This window comes from Condylostylus longicornis, unplaced genomic scaffold, assembly GCF_029603195.1.
Source record: "Condylostylus longicornis isolate FDR11 unplaced genomic scaffold, ASM2960319v2 ptg000080l, whole genome shotgun sequence".
Taxonomy (NCBI): domain Eukaryota; kingdom Metazoa; phylum Arthropoda; class Insecta; order Diptera; family Dolichopodidae; genus Condylostylus; species Condylostylus longicornis.
This window is the reverse complement of record NW_026578048.1, coordinates 1,127,232-1,146,692: the sequence shown is the minus strand read 5'-3', so window position 1 is coordinate 1,146,692 and position 19,461 is coordinate 1,127,232. Positions and strand designations below refer to the sequence as shown.

Sequence of the window (19,461 nt, the reverse complement as noted above, 5' to 3'; positions counted from 1 at the left end):
CATTTTATTTTTACCGAGTAGGAACACTGATTGCATTGCAACTTTTAGCGTTAAATAATTATAAAAATTTTTTTATAAATGTAAATTAACAATTGTATTTATAAAAAATTTTAATATATTGACACAATTTCATAGAACTACTACATACTCGTGTTATCCTAGAACATATCATTCATAATATATGAAAATATCAATTAAATTTAATTGGTATACGATATTAACTTAAATTTATTAAAGTTACAGTGAAACCTTAACACTAACCCAACACCAATTTCTACTACCGTGGATCTTAAATGACTTTAAAGTTTTATGTATATCTACATCCATATATTACTAATGTATAAAGAGCAAGAGAAGAAAAATATTAAAAAAAATCGAAACAATCGAAATATTATATTTTAAGAAGAGCAATAAAAGTAAAATTGCAATGTCAAAAAATATTATTTGCATGAAATTCTAATAAAAAGTTTAAAATTTTTCGGCCGTCGTTTGCTACCTATACAAGTTTAATGTGAAAAAGAAATTCCAATAACATAATTATTTGTTCTATGGTCCTGTAAAGTTTAAAATTGAAACGACGAAAATAAATTTTACACCACTGGTATAAATTTAAAAAATATATGTATATATACAAATAATATATAGTTTATATTTACTCTTATAAGTTGGTTAAACTATATAAAATAACAAAAAAAAAAATCTTACAAAATTTTTCCATAGAAACGTTAATAATTTTATTGGTCAGTTTTGAACGATAGAACTTTCTCTATAAGATTATACCCACCACTTATATAAACTTTTTAATTATTACTTTAAATGAAAAGATTATAAAGTAACAAAACAAAAAAAAATATTAAAGAGTTTTAGTATAGAAAAATCATAACCAAAAAATTACAAAAAAATTTGGAAAATTTTTTATAAAAAATTTATTATCTAAGCTTTTATGATAACTTTTAACAAAATATTTATAAAAAAAATTGAGATTCAATTAATTTCGATAAATTTTAAGAATATTTCATTATCTAGGTAATCAAAAATTATTTTATTAAGTTTTCGTTATTCTTTAAAATAAAAAAGTATTTTTTAATTCAAATCAATATAAACGAAATCAAACTAAACAGCGATATATAAACAAACACATATACATAATGTATTTTGAAAATTTTAAAATAATTGATTTGGCTGTTTCTGAGGTTTCTTACAATTTAATTTCAATATTTTGCCTTTTTGATCGCAACTGTTTAGAGTATTACGTTTTACAAATCGAAATCTACAAAACTGTTGTATGAAATTACAAAACTAATATTGGTAACATAGGGTACATAATATATAAATCAAATCATACTAACTAATAATTTATTATAAATGAAATTTATAAAAGCAAAATAATATTATATAAAATTGTGGAATTCAATTTATTTGCAAACATTTGGTACATCACAACAATTCCATTCAGATGGCCGCAAATATCCACTATAAAATTTCAATTTTGAAATATCCAACTAAAAATATAAAAAAAAAAATTATTTAAGTATAAATTTATTTATAATGTGTGTAATCACTTTAATATAAAATTTTGCTTAATTTTCAATATTGCAATAAAAATTTCTATAATTTTAAAAAAGTTTTTGGCTAACACTTTGATACTTCTTTATTTCAATTGCATTATTTTCTCGGACACTTATGTATAAATTTACTAATTCTGAATTAAAAAAAATTACAATGTAAATTTGATACCTTAATTTCTTTGAATTTATTTAGTGCAAAACACGCAATTAAATAACTTTTAATTCTAATTCAAGGAGTACGCTCAATTGGCTATTATTTTTCAACATAGCTACGTATATAATATATAAGGATTAATTTAAACACTACATATAAGATAAACTCCTTTTGTGAATAAAAATAAATTCATTGTATTCAGTTGTTTTCCTTGCCTTAATTCATTTGTACTTAATTTTTATTTCAAAAATTTCAAGAAAAAATAAGGGGCTCACAAGCAAAGAGCAAAAATTTTGGGAGTAATGGTTAGGCCACTTTGCTTCTGAGCCCCTCAATTATTTATTAGGAAATTTTATTTACACTTCTACATAAAATTTTTACCTTATTGCCTCATAAGTAAAAAATTTACTTAAAAATTAAATTTGTGCTTATGCAAAACTAATAAGAAATGTAGATAAATAGCGAAAATCATGCAATTTTGCGACGAGCTAGAGAGCCGATTCGAATGTACTTTATTAAAATTAACTAAAAATCACTTTATCAAACTTATACATCATCAAATAAAAAATAGTTTCCAAAAACAATAAAATTTCCATAATAATAAAAAATTTTACCAAAAAAAAAAAACTTACATTTCCAAAATTTCTTCGAACCGCAACTCCATTTTCATTAAAATATCCAACCATAAAAACAAAAAAATCAATTGCTGAACTATGACGCACTTCCAATTCAATTGGATAAATTTGTTCTGCTATTTGTTTTGACATACAATCGAACCAATATTCAATTTTACCATTTTCATATGATAATAATAATTTATGCCAACTACCTGCACCAACTTTATCAAATGTTGTCGTACTATCATTATAATTTTGACTTTTAATACTAAATTTTAATGAATGCTGTTGATCTAAACCAATTTCAAAAATATTTTTTGAACCTTGAACATTTTCTAATGAAAATATTATAAATTCATTTTTATGTAAATTATTTAAAATATTTTCATCAATACGAAAAACACATTCAAATGCAAATGATTTTAATTTTCGAATTTCAGATGAACCACCACTTCTCCAATAATATGCATTTGTATTATTATAACTTTGTTTTAAACGTATATATGTACTTAAATTATCATTGTTTATAGTTTTAAAACCGAATGCTTCTAAAATATTCAAATCACCTTGTAAATCATTAAATTCTAATGATTGAATCGAATTACTAAAATAAATTAAAATTATGATGAATAAAATAAGATTTTTTATCATTTTAATTATTTATAGAGAAAGAACCTTTTTTTATTATAATTCAATTAGTACTGATTATATTAAATTTTGTAAATTAAAATAATTTGATTATAGAAATTTCAACAAAAAATAATTTATCAATTTCAAGAAACCTTGAATTGAAAAAAAAAATTTTTTAAAAATTCCGAGATAATGGAACCGAAGAGCAAAATAATACTACTACTGTTCATATATAATAAATGTAAATTGGGATTAATGACTTAAAAGCACTTCCAGTTCCAATATTATTAAGTGTACGTGTATGAATGTAAATGAAAATGAAAGTTGTGGCAGAAATAATGTTAAAATAAAATTGTGTAATTGAACTTTGTATTGTAGTCTGCAATTTTAATCAGAAATTTTCAATATTCTTTGGATGAATCATAAAAACAAAATTATACTCTAAAATTAAAATGATCTTTACACTAATATTGCTCTTGATTTAAATTTTTAACAAATTTATATAAAAATTGTACTTACTACAAGTTTATCAAATATTTTTTAACCCGTAAATGAGGGTTAAAGTAGTACTTTACACATTAAAGTAAAAACACTACATATTTTACAGTTCAACAACCAAATAAATTTGTAACTATTTAAACACACTTAATAACTCAAACTGCCTCAAGTAAAACCTAAGAAATCTCAATCCTCTGAATTGGATTAATTACATATATAGTCTTAAACACTTTGTTTATAAGTATAATCAAATAAAAGATTAATTTAATGTTATCATGCTCATTAAAAAATTTTTTCTCTTTCTTTTAAAGTTCGTTTAAAATAAATAAGAAATAATAACTTTTATATTATCATTTTTTAATTTACGTTTATCGAAAGTTATAAACAAATATGAATGAATTAATGTAAGTAAAACTAAAACGTGAACACACTTTATAACATTCTCAAATATACGTACGTATGTATCTCCAAACAAATATTTTTAATTTAAGTTGGTGAAAAAAAAAAACAAAAAAACTTTTTATAAATAAAATAAAATTATAAAAACGTAAAGATAGTATTTAGTACTTTGTTCTTTTTTTAAATTCCTTATCTACTCAATTCAAAAATTATAAAAACAAAAAGCAAGCTATCAGAAAATTTGCAGTATAAATGAAATAAATAAGTAGTCATATCAAATCTAAGTCTTCCTATCAATCCAATACTTGCTCCCTAGTTCATTTACGAATTAATTTATAAACAAAATAAAAACGATCAGTTTATAAAAAGAACCAGTGATATTAAGACTTATTTAATTATTATTTTTTTTCTTATTTTCGTTTTTTTTTCAAAAACAAAAAAATATTTATTATATTTTTTTTTTAATTTTACTTTTATTATATTAAAATGGATTTAAATACAATTGAATATTTAAGATTAGATGATTATTGTTTAAATGAAATCTTCTCTTATTTAGAACTTAAAGATCAAATTAGATTTCTGATGGCTAATTTAACTAGAAAAGCAACTTTTTCAAAAAATTATCGAAAATTTTCAATTAAGTATTTTAACAATTGGAATATTACAGATATTGAAAATGCATTCAAAATAATTGGAAAATATATTCAGGAAATGGAATTTATTGTGATAGAAAATAATATTGAAATAATAAGAATATTCAAATTTATAATGAAATATTGTAAACATTTAAATAATTTTACAATAAAATTGGAAAATGAATTAGAAATTGAATATTATAATACACTTAATAAATTGATTTTAAAATCAAAAAATATAGAAAAATTAAAAAAATTACAGCTGCATGTGAAAAATAATGAAAAACCAAATAAACTATTAAAAACATTTGCATTTAAATGCAAAAATTTAATACATTTAGATTTAACAGATTGTAATTATATAACTGGAAAATATATTGAAAAATTTAATAAATTAAAAATTTTAATTTTATTCAAGAATAATTCAATTAAACCAAAATATTTTTTTACTATATGTAGAAATTTAATTAATATACATACACTCGATATACGTTCCATTTTCGAACCTAATGTTCAAATTTTAAATTTTAACACAATATGTGAAAATTTTAAAATACCAGTTCAAAATTTAGCTATAAGTACAGATAATAGAAATATTTTTTTAAAATTTGTTGAAAATATTAAAAATTTAGAAAAATTATCAATTAAAGAAAATTTTTATGAGATTACTAACATTAGTAAATTCCCAAAAACTATAAAAACTTTAAAATTACATAAAACTAATGTTTCATCATATTATAGTAATGTGATATTACAAGATATTATAAACTTAATAAATTTAGAAGAATTACATTTGATTTCTTTTTATGATTTTTGGAATTTAGACTGGATAATTCTTAATGATTTAAAATATTTAAAAATTTTAAAAATTAGTTTTATACTTAATTATTCCGGATATTTTAATAGTTTTGAAACAAATTCAATAAAATTTTTAAATTTTTTAAAAACAACAAACATAAAATATATTTATATAATTGGATTATTTGATGAACAATATTTGTTAAATATAATGAAAGCAGCAAAGGAAAATTTAAAATTAAAATTAAATATTATAGCAAATATTGAAAATAATATTGTACAAAAGGTGAATATTTCAAAATATAAAAAAAGTTTTTACAATATTGTTTAAAACTAAATATATAATATTAATTTAAACTTATCATTTTGATTTATTTCTAAAATAGGATGTGGAATTTCATGAACTAAGCCCTTACATCAATGTAAAATTTGTTGAAGAAAGTTATTTTAAAGATTATATTCTTAAGACTGCAAGCGATATCATATGAAATATTTCGAAATAGTTTTATTAAACTGTAATATAAAATAAAATAAATATATAAATTAAAATAAATAAAATTCAATTCTATGTTTTTTTTTTGGTAGTTTATATTAGTAACTTAATATTCACATAATATATTATGTATGAACTATTTTGAAATATATTATTGTTGAAATGAAATACAATTTGAGTTTTCTTTCTTAGTAAAATTTTTATATACTTCTGATAAATATGAGTATACCATTATTATTATTATTAATATTATATAACTTGAATCAATACTTTTTATTGGTATTTTAAAGATGAAAAGGAAGAACCCCTTTTTATTTACTCAAAACTATCCTAAAAAAATATTTTATTAACTTTTATTATTTTGAATATTTATTATATTGTAAAATTTAATATGTATATATATAATTTTTGAATTAATTCTTAATTTATTAATTTCTATTAATTTATTCCTTGGTACACATAATTTTCTTTTCTGAGTTATTTATAGCAAGATTTTTTTTTGGCATAAATACTGTATTGAAATATTTTTTGTATGTATAAGGGATAATTTATATTTTATTGTATTTTAAAGATTATGTTATTATTGTTTTAATTATTTTGAATCTTTCTCAGTTTAATTTAATTTTTTATTTAAAATTAATTATTATGAAGTAAATATCAGTCGAATTAATTTACACAATTTATACTTATAAGCTATTTGTGACCGCTAAAAATAATGTTAATGTTTATTTAGTTTTTAAATCAGCTTTATAAATATTGAGCGTGAAATCTATAATTTAAAAATTTTTAGAAACAGTATGAGGGAAGTAATAATTTAATTAACCAATTGTTTTTTAATAATTTTCATTATTAAAAAAGAAATTGGTTAATTAAATTATTAAAAAATTAATTAGTTAAAACATTTGACGGTCACATTTTATCAAAACTTTTCTCCGGATTGAAAAGTAAAACAATGAAATTTTTCTTAAAAAAATTAAAAATTGCAAACAAGCTTTTTAAAATAATTTTAGTTGAACAATTAAAAAAACTATTTTTAATATTTTTTAGCTTTTGCTTTCTTTTTTTTTTTAAACAAATAATTGAAAAAGCATAGTTGCAAAACTGAAGCAAAATATTACAAATCTTTGATATTATTAAAGTATTTAAACAATATTTTCTTTAAATATAATTATATACAATTAAAGCTACAATTTGTTATTTCTCTAAAGTATTTATATAAGCAAATAAATTTTTGTTTTCCATTAAAATATTTGAAAGGACGCTAGTATTATTTTAATTTTTGGTCATGTCAAACTTTAAACAAATATTTAATTGATTATTCTTACATTATACAGATTAAACTAATAAATCATAAAATAAATAAGGAAACGTATAGATCAGCACTTAAATTAGGTTTAAAAAGTGTTAATTATTTTTGATAATATTAACAGTTTTTGAATAAATACATTTTTGATATCATATTGGTCAATTAAGTGAATAAATAAATTTTAGTTTTAAATTTTATTTTTAGGATTGTATAATATAATTAAAAAATTTTTATAAATTAAAAATTTTATATTTTAAAAATATTTCGTGATCAAACAATCACCAAATTGTATTATGAAATAAATATCTAATTATTTAATAATAGCATTATCAATTAATAAATTATTGATTTAATACAATATTTGTAAATATATGAGCATATGTATGTATATACGAAAATATTTAGTAAAATGAATCGTTACTATATTCATGATCATAATCAATAGAAGCATTTGCTAAGCATTTAAGGTAAAAATCTTTATCTATAGCGTCATTTGGTATAAGATGAGCATAATTTTCTATATAATCTAAAATTATTTCGGAATCTAAAAATTGTAGAGCTAAATTTAAGAAACAATTCCACGTGTAAAAGAAATGTCGATCAACATTAATATTAACAACTTTTTCACAGTTAATACAATTAAATTGTCCTTTTTGTATCATTGCAAATATTTCGAAACATTTATTCCATGCTGTTATATCATAGTATTTTGCAGCTTCTTCAAAAACTGGTGCTGAGCAATAATTTAATGAAATTGGAATCACTTTTGCAAAATTCATATCAGTTATATAAAAACGACAAATAACATCAAACATTGCTGGAACTTGTTTTAATATATCAAAACAGCGTTGTTGGTCATTACGTGACCATAAAAATTTAAATAAGACCTCACCAAGCTCATGATAACGACAGCTATTACTAAAACGTACAGGAAAATCACAGGAATCACATCTAATTATTGTTTGATTTTGAGTCGAACCACTAGGTGTTGATGTTTGCGTATTCAAGAGGCAAAATCCATTAATTATGTATTCCAGGGACTCTTTGTCAAATTCATATATTAACTCTGGTTTTAAATAATTAAAGTACATTTCATAGCAATTAGCTTTTGCATCTATTTCTGCATCACCATGCTCCCGCATTACTTTTTCCAATTTATTAAGTATATTTATTATTTCATTTGAAGTATACAAATCAAATACACAACTGTACCGATCTAAAAAATTTGTATTACTTATTTTTGAAGATCGGCATATTAAAAATAAATTATAAATGGTTTTCTCTTCATTAGTTATAGCAAGGGTATTGATTGTGTCATTATCAGATGTCGCTGCCACTTTTCGAGACGATTTTTTCACAACGATTTCTTCATCATCTTTAGAATCCATAGTAAAATTGATATTTTGATAATGTAAATCTCTTTCTTCTGACGAAATAATTTCTGAATTAAGCTGATTGTTTGAACTACCTGTTTGACCAGAAGCTGTGGATACAACTGATTTTACTGCCGAAACTGATGATGGTATTAAGTCATTTACTAGTTTTTTTTGTTCATCACTAAATATGTTAAATTTATATTTGATAATATTTTTGCCAAATTTTCCAGTCACTGTTAAAAGTGCGTCTTTAAAATGTTTTTCACGGTCTGAATTAAGTTTTAGATTATCACAAAATGCATTTTCTAAAATATAAACACCGTTCTCACTTCCATTTAGCGTACTATTAATGCTCTGTTGATCCAAATCACTACAATGCAAAAAAATTTTATATATTTCATTTTGAACATTTGACGTTTAATTTTTATTTTAGAATACAAAAATAGAATATTAATGAAATTGAAATGTAACATAACTAACGGCGCATACTCAAAAAAGTTAGCAAACTATTTTTAGGTATTTTCAAGATCATGTTAGTTCAGAATAAAAGCTTTTGAATAGATTATGTTATTAGTGAATAATTTATCGACGCAATGTTTTCGAAATAAAAAAATGTTTACAATGCTTAAAATGTTTTTCTACCCGGCTTTATTACAATAAACTGCCATGATTCAACACTACTGATATTTTAATACAAAAAAAAACTTACGTTTTGTTATTACTACTTCCACTTTTTTTGCTACTGTTACTTCTTCTATCAATGGGTATACTTCCACTTCCACTCCCACTACTCAACTCATTTTCAGCTTGTGTTATACTATCAAATATAACTGACAAATCATTTAACAGTTCATATTGATTGGTGTTCATTAAATAACTCTTAATATCATTTAATAGTACTAAGTCGTAGTCTTCTTTAGCTTTCTCAGCAAAATACTTTAAATTTTTTTTCATTAACCAACTACATTCCAAATATTTGGCTTGTTGAACTAACTCCACAGCTAAAGTTTGTAAAATTTGCAATCGCATAGAATAAATAAAACCTCCAACTGTAAAAACAAGTATTTCATCTACCCCAACAATTCGACAATCTGCTATCCTATCAAAACGGTTTGACCACAAAACAACTTTTGATTGCCGCATATCAAATATATATAATCCATTATCAGTGTATGTGAATATGAAATCACCTCTTATAGTTTGAAGTTTTGCAAATTGTAAATTTTGAGGATAATACTCAACAACATCTATAGTACCAACTTCGTCACCAGATTCAATTACTTCTTTATTTTGATAATCACTATCGTTATCGGCTATTTCTTCTGACTTGTTTCTTTCATCTTTTGACGGCATAATTGAACTTGTAGTAGATGAAGTGTAAATTTTAGGAAAATTAATCGGTGGACAAGCCAAAGCTTGTTTAAATTGATGTGTTTTTAGCACATTTCCCTCCAAATCAACTTCCCATATCCTGGATCCTGGTCTTGCACAATATATACGGGAAGGAAAAACATTTTCATTTGATGATATAGTAAAACAAGCCCCATAGTCACCATCCCTTGGTCTATTACCTATTTGTTTATATTCTTCGTATTCAGTATTACATAAAATACATTTGGTGCTATTTGAAATTAAAAGCAGAGATTCAAAGTCACTTATTTGAACAACTGGAGATTCCAAAAACAATATTGGATGTACTGACAAATTCAGCAGTGTTCTTCCCTTAAAATCAAAAATAGGGTTATATAACTAACAAAAAATGATTTTCATATTGTTTCATGTACGACATAATATTTAAAAATTCAGTAATTTTATAAATAATAGATTAGTTTCAAAAAATATATATTTTAACATCTTACCATAAAATATGTCAGAGTTACTAAATTCACTTGACCTTTTTTGTCACCAAAATAAAACTGCCGTTCATCAGCATGCCAGTGCAAACTAGTTATTTGCGATATTTCTGAATTAAATCCTGTAGTAATTATCTGAGGCGGAGAATTAGCTGATAAATTAATAACATAAACACAAATTACGCCCTTAGTTGTAGCAAAAGCCACTAACTTTTCCCCAGGGGATATCAAAACTTGGTTAATTGGTCCATATTTTGTTGGAATCAAATGCAAAAATTTACAAAATCCGGGTTTTCTATTGAATAAATATAAACTACCAGACGTGGCTCCGAAAATGAAGTATTTTGGTGATGCGTCAAAGCAAGTATACTAAAAACACAAATTTTTACTAAATATTTTTGTTACTTTTTTTCATTTTACCTTAATCCTTTGCGTATGTTTGAGTGGTTCATTGATTAAAGAAGTATAGTCGAAATAGTTCGACAAAGTAAATATGTCATTCATAATTATTTTTTAAATTGTGCACATTCCACTTATTTAGATTTTCAATAATTTTTGATATATTCAATAAAAATTAAGCAAATTCAAAAACAAAGATAAAATAAACACAGACCTTCTAGTTTCAATGTAATTTTGACATATAAAATGTCAAAACCTTTGTGTTGCCATTGCTTAAAAATTTTACAAACACTTTTCGGAACACTTCCACAATGTCGAACGAATTTTTAAACTTTTACACAATCTCTCTCATACCCAAAATATATTCGTATCTATTTATTTTTCGAGTATCGAAAAGTATTTTTAAAAACCGTAATAATAATGTAAAAAATCACTTTTACCTAACTCGCATAATACTTTTCTATAATGTTACATGTATAACTAGTCGAAAAATTAAAAAATTATTTTAAATAGAAAAAAGCGCGTTCACGAACTTTATTATTTCTTAAAAAAATAATTGATTTAAAACTGAACTCTCTGTCGTGAACGAACCGAATATTTAAAAGCAAAATCTGAAATACTGTATGTTCAAATATCATTTGAGTCATTATTTCATCAATCCCATGTTCTTCATTTTTATGAATGTTGTAGAGTTCTGAACATAGCAGAATTGTCTGTCATATTTTTTGAAGAAAAAAAATTTTCGTTTTTTCGAAATTTCAAAGGAAAAAAATTGACAGTAAAATTCACTTGACGTCTGACGAATGCTTTGCTTTGGAATAATTAACATCTTCCAAAGAAAACTAAACTATAAGAAAAGTTTATATTATTCTTAAATTATTTTTTAGTAAATTTAAGTGAACACCTTATTATTATGTGTAATGTGTGTAAAACACAAATTGTTTTTTAAAGATAACTTGTGATTATTTTGCTGCTGTGCAGAAGAAAATATGGCTGACGATATGTCAAAACAACCAAGTACTTTTTCACTTATTCAATATTGAATCAAAAAATTAACTTAGTTTTAATTGTCTTAGGTAGCAGATCTCGTCCTCCACCTAGTGATTTAGGATTTAATACATTAAATTTATCCTCACCAACAAGAAATAAACGTTTACTGGCATTAAGTTTACAAGATGGTACAGGTGAGTCAGCACTCATACCTCAGGCTGCTATTTCTGCACCTGCTGCTGTACAATTAAATGAAAGAACAAGGGAAAGAATTAAAATACAAGCGAGTGGTAAACTTCAACTTGGAGATAATCCAAAAGAAGAATATCATTTTACTTCTGATGATATGGAAGATTTAGGTGAAATTGGACGGGGAGGATTTGGTGCTGTTAACAAAATGGTTTTTCGCACGACGGGAACGGTAATGGCTGTTAAACGAATACGTTCAACAGTTGACGAAAAGGAACAAAAACAATTACTAATGGACCTGGAGGTTGTAATGAAATCGAACGATTGCAATTATATAGTTCAATTTTATGGGGCTTTGTTTAAAGAAGGAGATTGTTGGATTTGCATGGAACTGATGGACACTTCTTTGGACAAATTTTACAAATACATATACGAAAGGAAACAGCAGCGTATACCAGAATCGATTTTAGCTAAAATTACTGTAGCCACAGTTAATGCTTTAAATTATTTAAAAGAAAAATTAAAAATTATACATAGGGATGTTAAGCCAAGCAATATTTTATTGCATAAGCGTGGAGATATTAAATTATGTGATTTTGGCATTTCAGGGCAGCTTGTTGATTCCATAGCTAAAACAAAGGATGCTGGATGTAGACCATACATGGCTGTAAGTTAAATTTTGAAATCTAAATGTAAATCAGTGAACGATGATACTAATTATAGCCTGAGCGAATTGATCCTGAAAGAGCTAAAGGTTATGACGTTCGCAGTGATGTTTGGTCTTTGGGTATAACTTTAATGGAAGTTGCGACTGGGACTTTTCCTTATAAAAAATGGGATTCTGTATTTGAGCAGCTGTGTCAGGTAAGTTCGTTACGTATAGTAATACAAAATTTGTCAAATTTTTTAACACAACTGATTAAATTGCTCTTAGGTTGTTCAAGGTGACCCACCAAGATTAGCGGCTTCTTATAACGATACTTTACAATTTTCTGAAGAATTTGTTGAATTTGTAAATACCTGGTAAGTAGCTTAAATTTGAATATAGGATCAAAAAATTACAGAATAGGTTACAAATTGTGCTTCTATCTTTAAAATTTATATAATTTAGCTTTTATGTTAAAGACTAAAGTTTATAATGTTTGTATTTTTAAAGTTTAATTAAAGATGAAAGTGAACGTCCTAAATATAGTAAATTGTTGCAAATGCCATTCATTCAGCGTGGGGAACGTAGTCTTACAGATGTATCTGCATATGTTACTGATGTATTAGAATCAATGGAAATGGACGGAATCACTCAATTCACAACAAATCAGCCAGCCGAAAGTTAATAACATATTTTTTTATATTTTAAAAGTATATTCGATAATTAAAAAATAATTTTATGTTAAATAAAAAAAAAATTGAAAGATGATTGCAACATTTCAAAGTAAATCAAAGTAAAAATTTTTATAATCTTGGAAAAAGTATAAATAAGATAGAGGCTTAAATTCTGGTATTTTAAAGTTGTTCGGGTATAGAAATTTATAAAATAAATAGAGCTGTTTCATATCTGTGATCTATATTTTTTTTTTTAGATTTTTTTATTTGGGAAAATTAAAGTTCGAGTTCAGAAACAAAAAAAAATTTAAAATGTTACGAAAATAAATTATTTGTATCAAATAATTAAATGGGTCTATAGATATTTTGCTTTAATGAAACGTAATTAAATTAAAGATTAACAGCAATATGCTTTTTTTCAAACACTAGAATTTTTTACAAACTTTTTTTTTTTAAATTGTTTTATTAGAAATCAAAATTTTCAATTCTTATTTAATTTTTACTTTGATTACTATTAAATGTTTTAACCATCTTATATTGAAATTTAACATATAAATGCTACATTTATTTTAACTTGCCTTAGGTATCTATTGTCTGCAAGAAAGAAATTACATTATATGGCTTAAGTAACTAATAATATAATTACTCAATTTTAATTTTACATAAAAGATTTATTATATATAAAATAACGAAATTAAAAAAGGAAGAAAAGAAAATATAAAAAAAAAATGTATGAAAATTAAAATATTGTTTGTCAGCCGTTAAAACTTAGGTGATATTTTTTAATTATTCATTCATAGAAAACAAAATTTGTTTTCGTAATGTTATAATAAAATTTATATGGTGCATATTTAATAGCAATCATATAAAATAATTATGAGAGTAAAAGATATTTGAAAAAAAAAAAAGCTAAATATTTAATACAAAAAAGAAAACTGATTGTACATCTTAAGAAGCATTATTATTGTTAAAAATATTAAGACTTAAGTTTAATATATCTTAGATTTTATTTAGAAATTGACTAAATATTAGTTGAAATATTACGTTTAATAGCAGATTTTAAGTTTTTCTAAATTTTTTTAGTTTATTTTTTTTTTTTGTTTTGTAATTACAATAGGATCGAGATCACTGGAATATAATCTCCAGCTTTTGAAAAATTTTTATTAAAATATCAAACTTGGTTTATTTTTTATGTTAAAATTTAATTTTAAATAAAACTTGTTCAAGTGGTTGACAAAAGTATTTTTGATATTTTTAAGTTTTTGTCAGAAAAAAAAATTATTCAATATATATGAAAAAAAGTGCTATTCGATTATATTATTTTGTGGAATGTAATTTTTTTAAATGTTTAATTTAGAATTTTTATTTTAAAAAAATTTTAATTTCAATTATTTGTACAATTATTTAAATAAATTTGCTTAGAAAAAAAATACATAATATATTATATAAACAGAAAATTTTATTTTGTAATTTGTTTTATTTCTTTTATTTTTATTTTATTTCATTTTTTCATTTATTTTAGTTATTAAAATTGTTTCTTATGACATTTTATTTGCAAAATTAGTAAATTTATTTCATTAATGAAATTGGAAGTATAAGATAAACTAACAACATCAAAATTTTTTTTTTAAATAAAAATTTTAAAAACAAATCTTTAGAAAAAAAAATAAAGATCGTGACTATCAATTTGCTTTCTTAATAAAAAAAAAGCCAACAAATCAACACCAACCAAAAAGGGTTGAAATAAATAAAAAATAAAAGGAAATTCAATTTATTTTTATAAACAAAAATAAGAAAAAACTAAAAATAATTAAATAAAATATTAAACTTCTTAATGTTAACATTTTCAAAAACAAAAAAATATATATATAAATAATTATATTATTGATAAAAGCATTTTTTAAAACTAGTAATTATTTTTAAAAATTTTTTATCTACAATTTAATACTGCCTTATTAAATAATAAATTTTTTCTAATTTTTCTTATTTTTAAATATCGTTTTTTTTTTGTTTTTTATATTTGCAATATTTTAAATATTTATGTTAAAATTTTGATGGAGTTTGTAAATAATTATTAAAAATTGTTTGAAGCTTTTAATAACTCCAATTTGCGTCCAATATCAATAATATATAAATTTTAACTTATTGAATGATATTCCATCGAAGTTTTTCAACAATTCTTAAAAAATTAAATTTTTACTAAAGTATGTAATTATTAAAACAATATTCATTATGGTTTTTAAAGTTTTATCAATTAATTGTTTTTGTTTTTGCTTTTGTTCTTTAATTTTGTTTTATAAAAGCAGTTTAAAAATTATTATATTGAATACCTTGTATATATAAGAAATATTTATAAATACGTAATATATGTAATATTTTAAATAAAAAATTTTATATAAAATATAAAATGCACAATATATAAATATTATGATTATTAATAATTGGATATTTTTAAATATTACAATTATTATTAATTTGATTATCTTATTATTAAGAAAATCCAAAGTGATCAATTTTATTCTCTTTAATTAAATATTTTACTTAAATAATATTCAAAATATAGTATATTTTCCATTTATTAAATATTATAAAAGCAACATTTAAAAAAAAAAATTTGTAATGATTGAAATTAAAAATTCATTTATATCTTTTGAAAGAGATTCATATTTGGAAAAAAAAATAAAAATTACTTTAAAAAATTGTAATCAATTTAAAAAAGCAAAATATTATTTGATATTAGGAGAAATATTAATTTACTTTTCTAAATGAATCAAAAAAATAGCATATTAACTGGCCGAAATTTCCACATAAATTTTAGATGTTTAAGCAGTACATGAATTAAAAAAAACGATTACATGTTACAATTGATCCGCTTTATTTATCCAAATATTATTTTGTTCAACCAAAACAAAATATTCAAATAAATAGAAATTTAAATATATTATTAAGTTTTTACTTTTTGCTTCAAAATCTTTTAGATTTTTAAATTATCACTTTGGCCTAAAAAGAACTCATTCAAGATTTATACTTTGTGCAAATTATATCAATAAATTTGTAATAATAAAAATTTTTCCTTTCAGCATCAAAAAATCTCACAAAATATTTACGAATTTAAAAAAAAAAAATCAAATATAAAAATCCAAATATCATCAAAACACCATAGAAGTGCAGTTTACAAATAACAAAAATTAAAAATACGTAATCATTAAAATATTAAAAATAAATAAAAATAATAATATATTTTAAATTCAAAGAATTTTTAACCTTTCTTATTTCAAAGAATGAATTATATACGATATTAATGCAGCAAAATTAAATTTAAATATAATATAAAATTCTTATTAAAACAGAATTTTATTTCTAGTAGCTACAAAAATTTAAAAAATAAAAAATATAAATATAAAATATTAAATACAGTATGAGACAATGTTGTACCTTAATTTTATGAATTTCTATAAATTTTACATTGAAAAAATAAAACTTGTGTAAAAAGAAAAATACAAAATTTTCGTCCATAATAAAAAAAAAAAAGTTTATAATTTTTTTTAAAATAACTTAATTATTTTTAAAAGCAAAACAAAAATAAACAGCAATATATTTCACACCATAAATATAAACAAAAAAAACGCCAATAAAAATAATAATTATTTTAATTAAAAATAAAAAAAACTACATTCATATAGCAATAAATATCAAGAAAAAAAAAATGTTTTTTAAAAGAAATAAGCAAAAAGTTTTAAAATAATGATTTTAAATAAAATTTAATTTTAAGTCACATGCCTGTTAATTTTATATTAATTTAAATAAATAAATTATAGAAAATTGTAAAATTCCTGAATATTAAAAAATTAATATTACGTTCCAAATTTTAAATCCCTATATTATTTTAATAAAAGTTGGTCTTAATTGAAAATTGCAAATTTTTATAACTAAGATAATAATTAATTATTGATTATAAAATTATATCAATGTTTATTACTCTCTTATTAAAAAACTTTGTTTTCCAAAAACCTAAGCCGATTTCGATAATTGTGATAAGACTTTTTAAACCAACAATTTATAAAAGAAAATTTTTACACACAATTTATAACTGAGAATTTAATCATAATATAATTTCCGTTTTAAAAATATTTGCAAATTTCAAGTTAAAACTCTTCAAACTATGTATTTATTATAAAAATGAAACAATTTTGAATTAAGAAATTTAAATTAATTGGTTCAAACTATATATGTATGTATGCGCCCCTATAAAAAAGACCAACTATTTTATTGCACGTACTTAAAATTGGTTTCTTTATGAAAAAAAAAAAACGAAAAACGGCTTCATATCTGATATTACCAGATACAAATCATATTGTAAAATTAAGCGGAAGCATAAAAATTATATTAAAAAAAAATTAAATCGTGATACATTACGACATCAATAAATAAAGAAAAAAAAAAATATTATTTTACAAATTACAAATAATTTGGACAAAAAGTGCATGTATTTTAAGAATAATTATGATTTTTTTTAAGAATTGAATTCCAATAAAATTTAGTTGTAAACCTTTAGAAGCTCTTTTTAATATAAAAATTCTAATTCTAAATTTAAAAACATAATTTGTTCCCCTTTAATTTAATTTCAAAATTTTATGCTGGCTCTTGTTAATTACATACTCACATAATTTATTGTTTTACGGAATTTGACCGAAATTTTTTTTTTGTTTTAACTCCACAAAATTTCAAATTGTTCAAATTTAAAAAAAAAATAAAAAATTAAAATTTAATTTTTTTATAAAATAAAAAAAAAATTGTTATAGAACAAAAAAACAAAAAGCAAAGTCCGTTTTTTTTTTGTAAAACTAACACTTTACAAAAAAATTTTTATAAAAACTAATTTTTCACAAAGAAATTGTAGAGAAAACATTAAAATATTCAAAACATTTTCCAAAATCTGTTATTTTAAATAAAATAAAAGTTAAATATGAAAAATAAATAGTTATTAAAACACCATAAAATTTTTATCAATGTACAAAAATAAATTACAAAAGCGAAGAAAAAAAAAATATAAAAAGAAGCAAAAAAAAAATGAAATAAAGAAATTTATACTGTACGTAGTTTTTCGTAGTTTTGAACAGCACTAATAAAATTATTGTATTTTATACTAATATACTTTTTATATTTAAATAAATATATTAATACATATACACACATATATATATATTTAAATGCTAAATTACTCATTAAAAAAAATACACAAAAACAGCAAAACAATTAGCTAATCTTTAAAAATTTTCAGCAAAAACTAAAATATTCACACTATTTAAATAAAATAAAATTATTAAAGCAAAAAAAAACATTACATATTTTTCGTAGGAAACACACAAAACACTTCATCATTATCACACTTACGTACTAAACTATGTAAAAAAAAAGAATTAGAAACTTCGTCACAACCCAAAAATGAAACAAAAAAAAATTATTTTTTATTTTTGCAAAATAATGAAAAGCTTTTTAAAAATAAAACAATTAAAAATATTTAAAATAAAAACAAGAAAAAAAATACCTTAGATTTTAAATATCAGTTATAAAAAAGAAAAAAATAAATATACGAAATAATCAAAAACAAAAAAAAAAAAATTAGATGAAAATGAAAATTTTAAATAAAATTAAAAAAAGGAAAAAAAAACTAAAACCATTAAACAAAATAAAAATAAAAAATACATGGAATACATTTAGGAAATTTAAAAAAATTTATTAAATAAAAAAAAAAAATGAAAAGAAAATTAATAAATTAAAATGTCATCCAGACAATAAATCAAATGTTAAATAATAATTATTATTATTATAAAAAAAAAAAATATTTCCATAAAATAAAAATTATATATAAAAAAAATAAAAGTATTTTAAAAATTATTTAAATACCCTTCCTAATTTGGGGATTTTCGAAAATTCAGTTCTAAGTTACATAGATCTTAATCAAAATAACAAAATCTTCAAATGTAGCTTGTTCGACCAATGGGAATTTTCGCTTATACTTACTGTGTTGAAACTTTAACATTAAAATTTAAATTCCTTAGACTCTAAATTTAAATTTTTGATAAACAGTTTTCTAAACTTTGGTACCAATATGCTTTGAACATACTTTCGTACGACGGCAAGTATAAATATCAATAACAATAATAGTAAAGGATTTATAGAAGCCTCCCAAACTATTTTTGCTGTGTAATGTCATTTTATATTATTTTAAATTC

At 21.5% G+C, this 19,461-nt stretch overlaps 2 protein-coding genes and 1 long non-coding RNA gene across 3 annotated transcripts; 1 reads left to right on the top strand and 2 right to left on the bottom strand.

Annotated features, from left to right (window-relative positions):
• Nucleotides 1-1,085: 1,085 nt before the first annotated feature.
• On the bottom strand, nucleotides 1,086-3,626 carry LOC129613091 (uncharacterized). The gene is made up of 3 exons (XR_008697291.1): nucleotides 3,489-3,626; nucleotides 2,355-2,943; nucleotides 1,086-1,502 (listed from the first exon to the last, which is right to left on the bottom strand). It is a non-coding gene; the product is annotated as an uncharacterized LOC129613091 (long non-coding RNA).
• Nucleotides 3,627-7,396: 3,770 nt separating this feature from the next.
• On the bottom strand, nucleotides 7,397-10,940 carry LOC129613006 (BLOC-2 complex member HPS5 homolog). The gene is made up of 4 exons (XM_055526882.1): nucleotides 10,748-10,940; nucleotides 10,334-10,696; nucleotides 9,184-10,196; nucleotides 7,397-8,844 (listed from the first exon to the last, which is right to left on the bottom strand). The coding sequence occupies exons 1-4, from the start codon at nucleotides 10,829-10,831 to the stop codon at nucleotides 7,500-7,502; spliced, it is 2,805 nt and encodes a 934-aa protein (XP_055382857.1). The 5' UTR covers nucleotides 10,832-10,940; the 3' UTR covers nucleotides 7,397-7,499.
• Nucleotides 10,941-11,515: 575 nt separating this feature from the next.
• On the top strand, nucleotides 11,516-14,618 carry LOC129613009 (dual specificity mitogen-activated protein kinase kinase 4). The gene is made up of 6 exons (XM_055526884.1): nucleotides 11,516-11,743; nucleotides 11,803-12,572; nucleotides 12,629-12,769; nucleotides 12,840-12,928; nucleotides 13,062-13,231; nucleotides 13,809-14,618. Exons 1-6 carry the CDS (start codon nucleotides 11,716-11,718, stop codon nucleotides 13,853-13,855), a joined length of 1,245 nt encoding a protein of 414 aa, XP_055382859.1. The 5' UTR covers nucleotides 11,516-11,715; the 3' UTR covers nucleotides 13,856-14,618.
• Nucleotides 14,619-19,461: the final 4,843 nt, after the last annotated feature.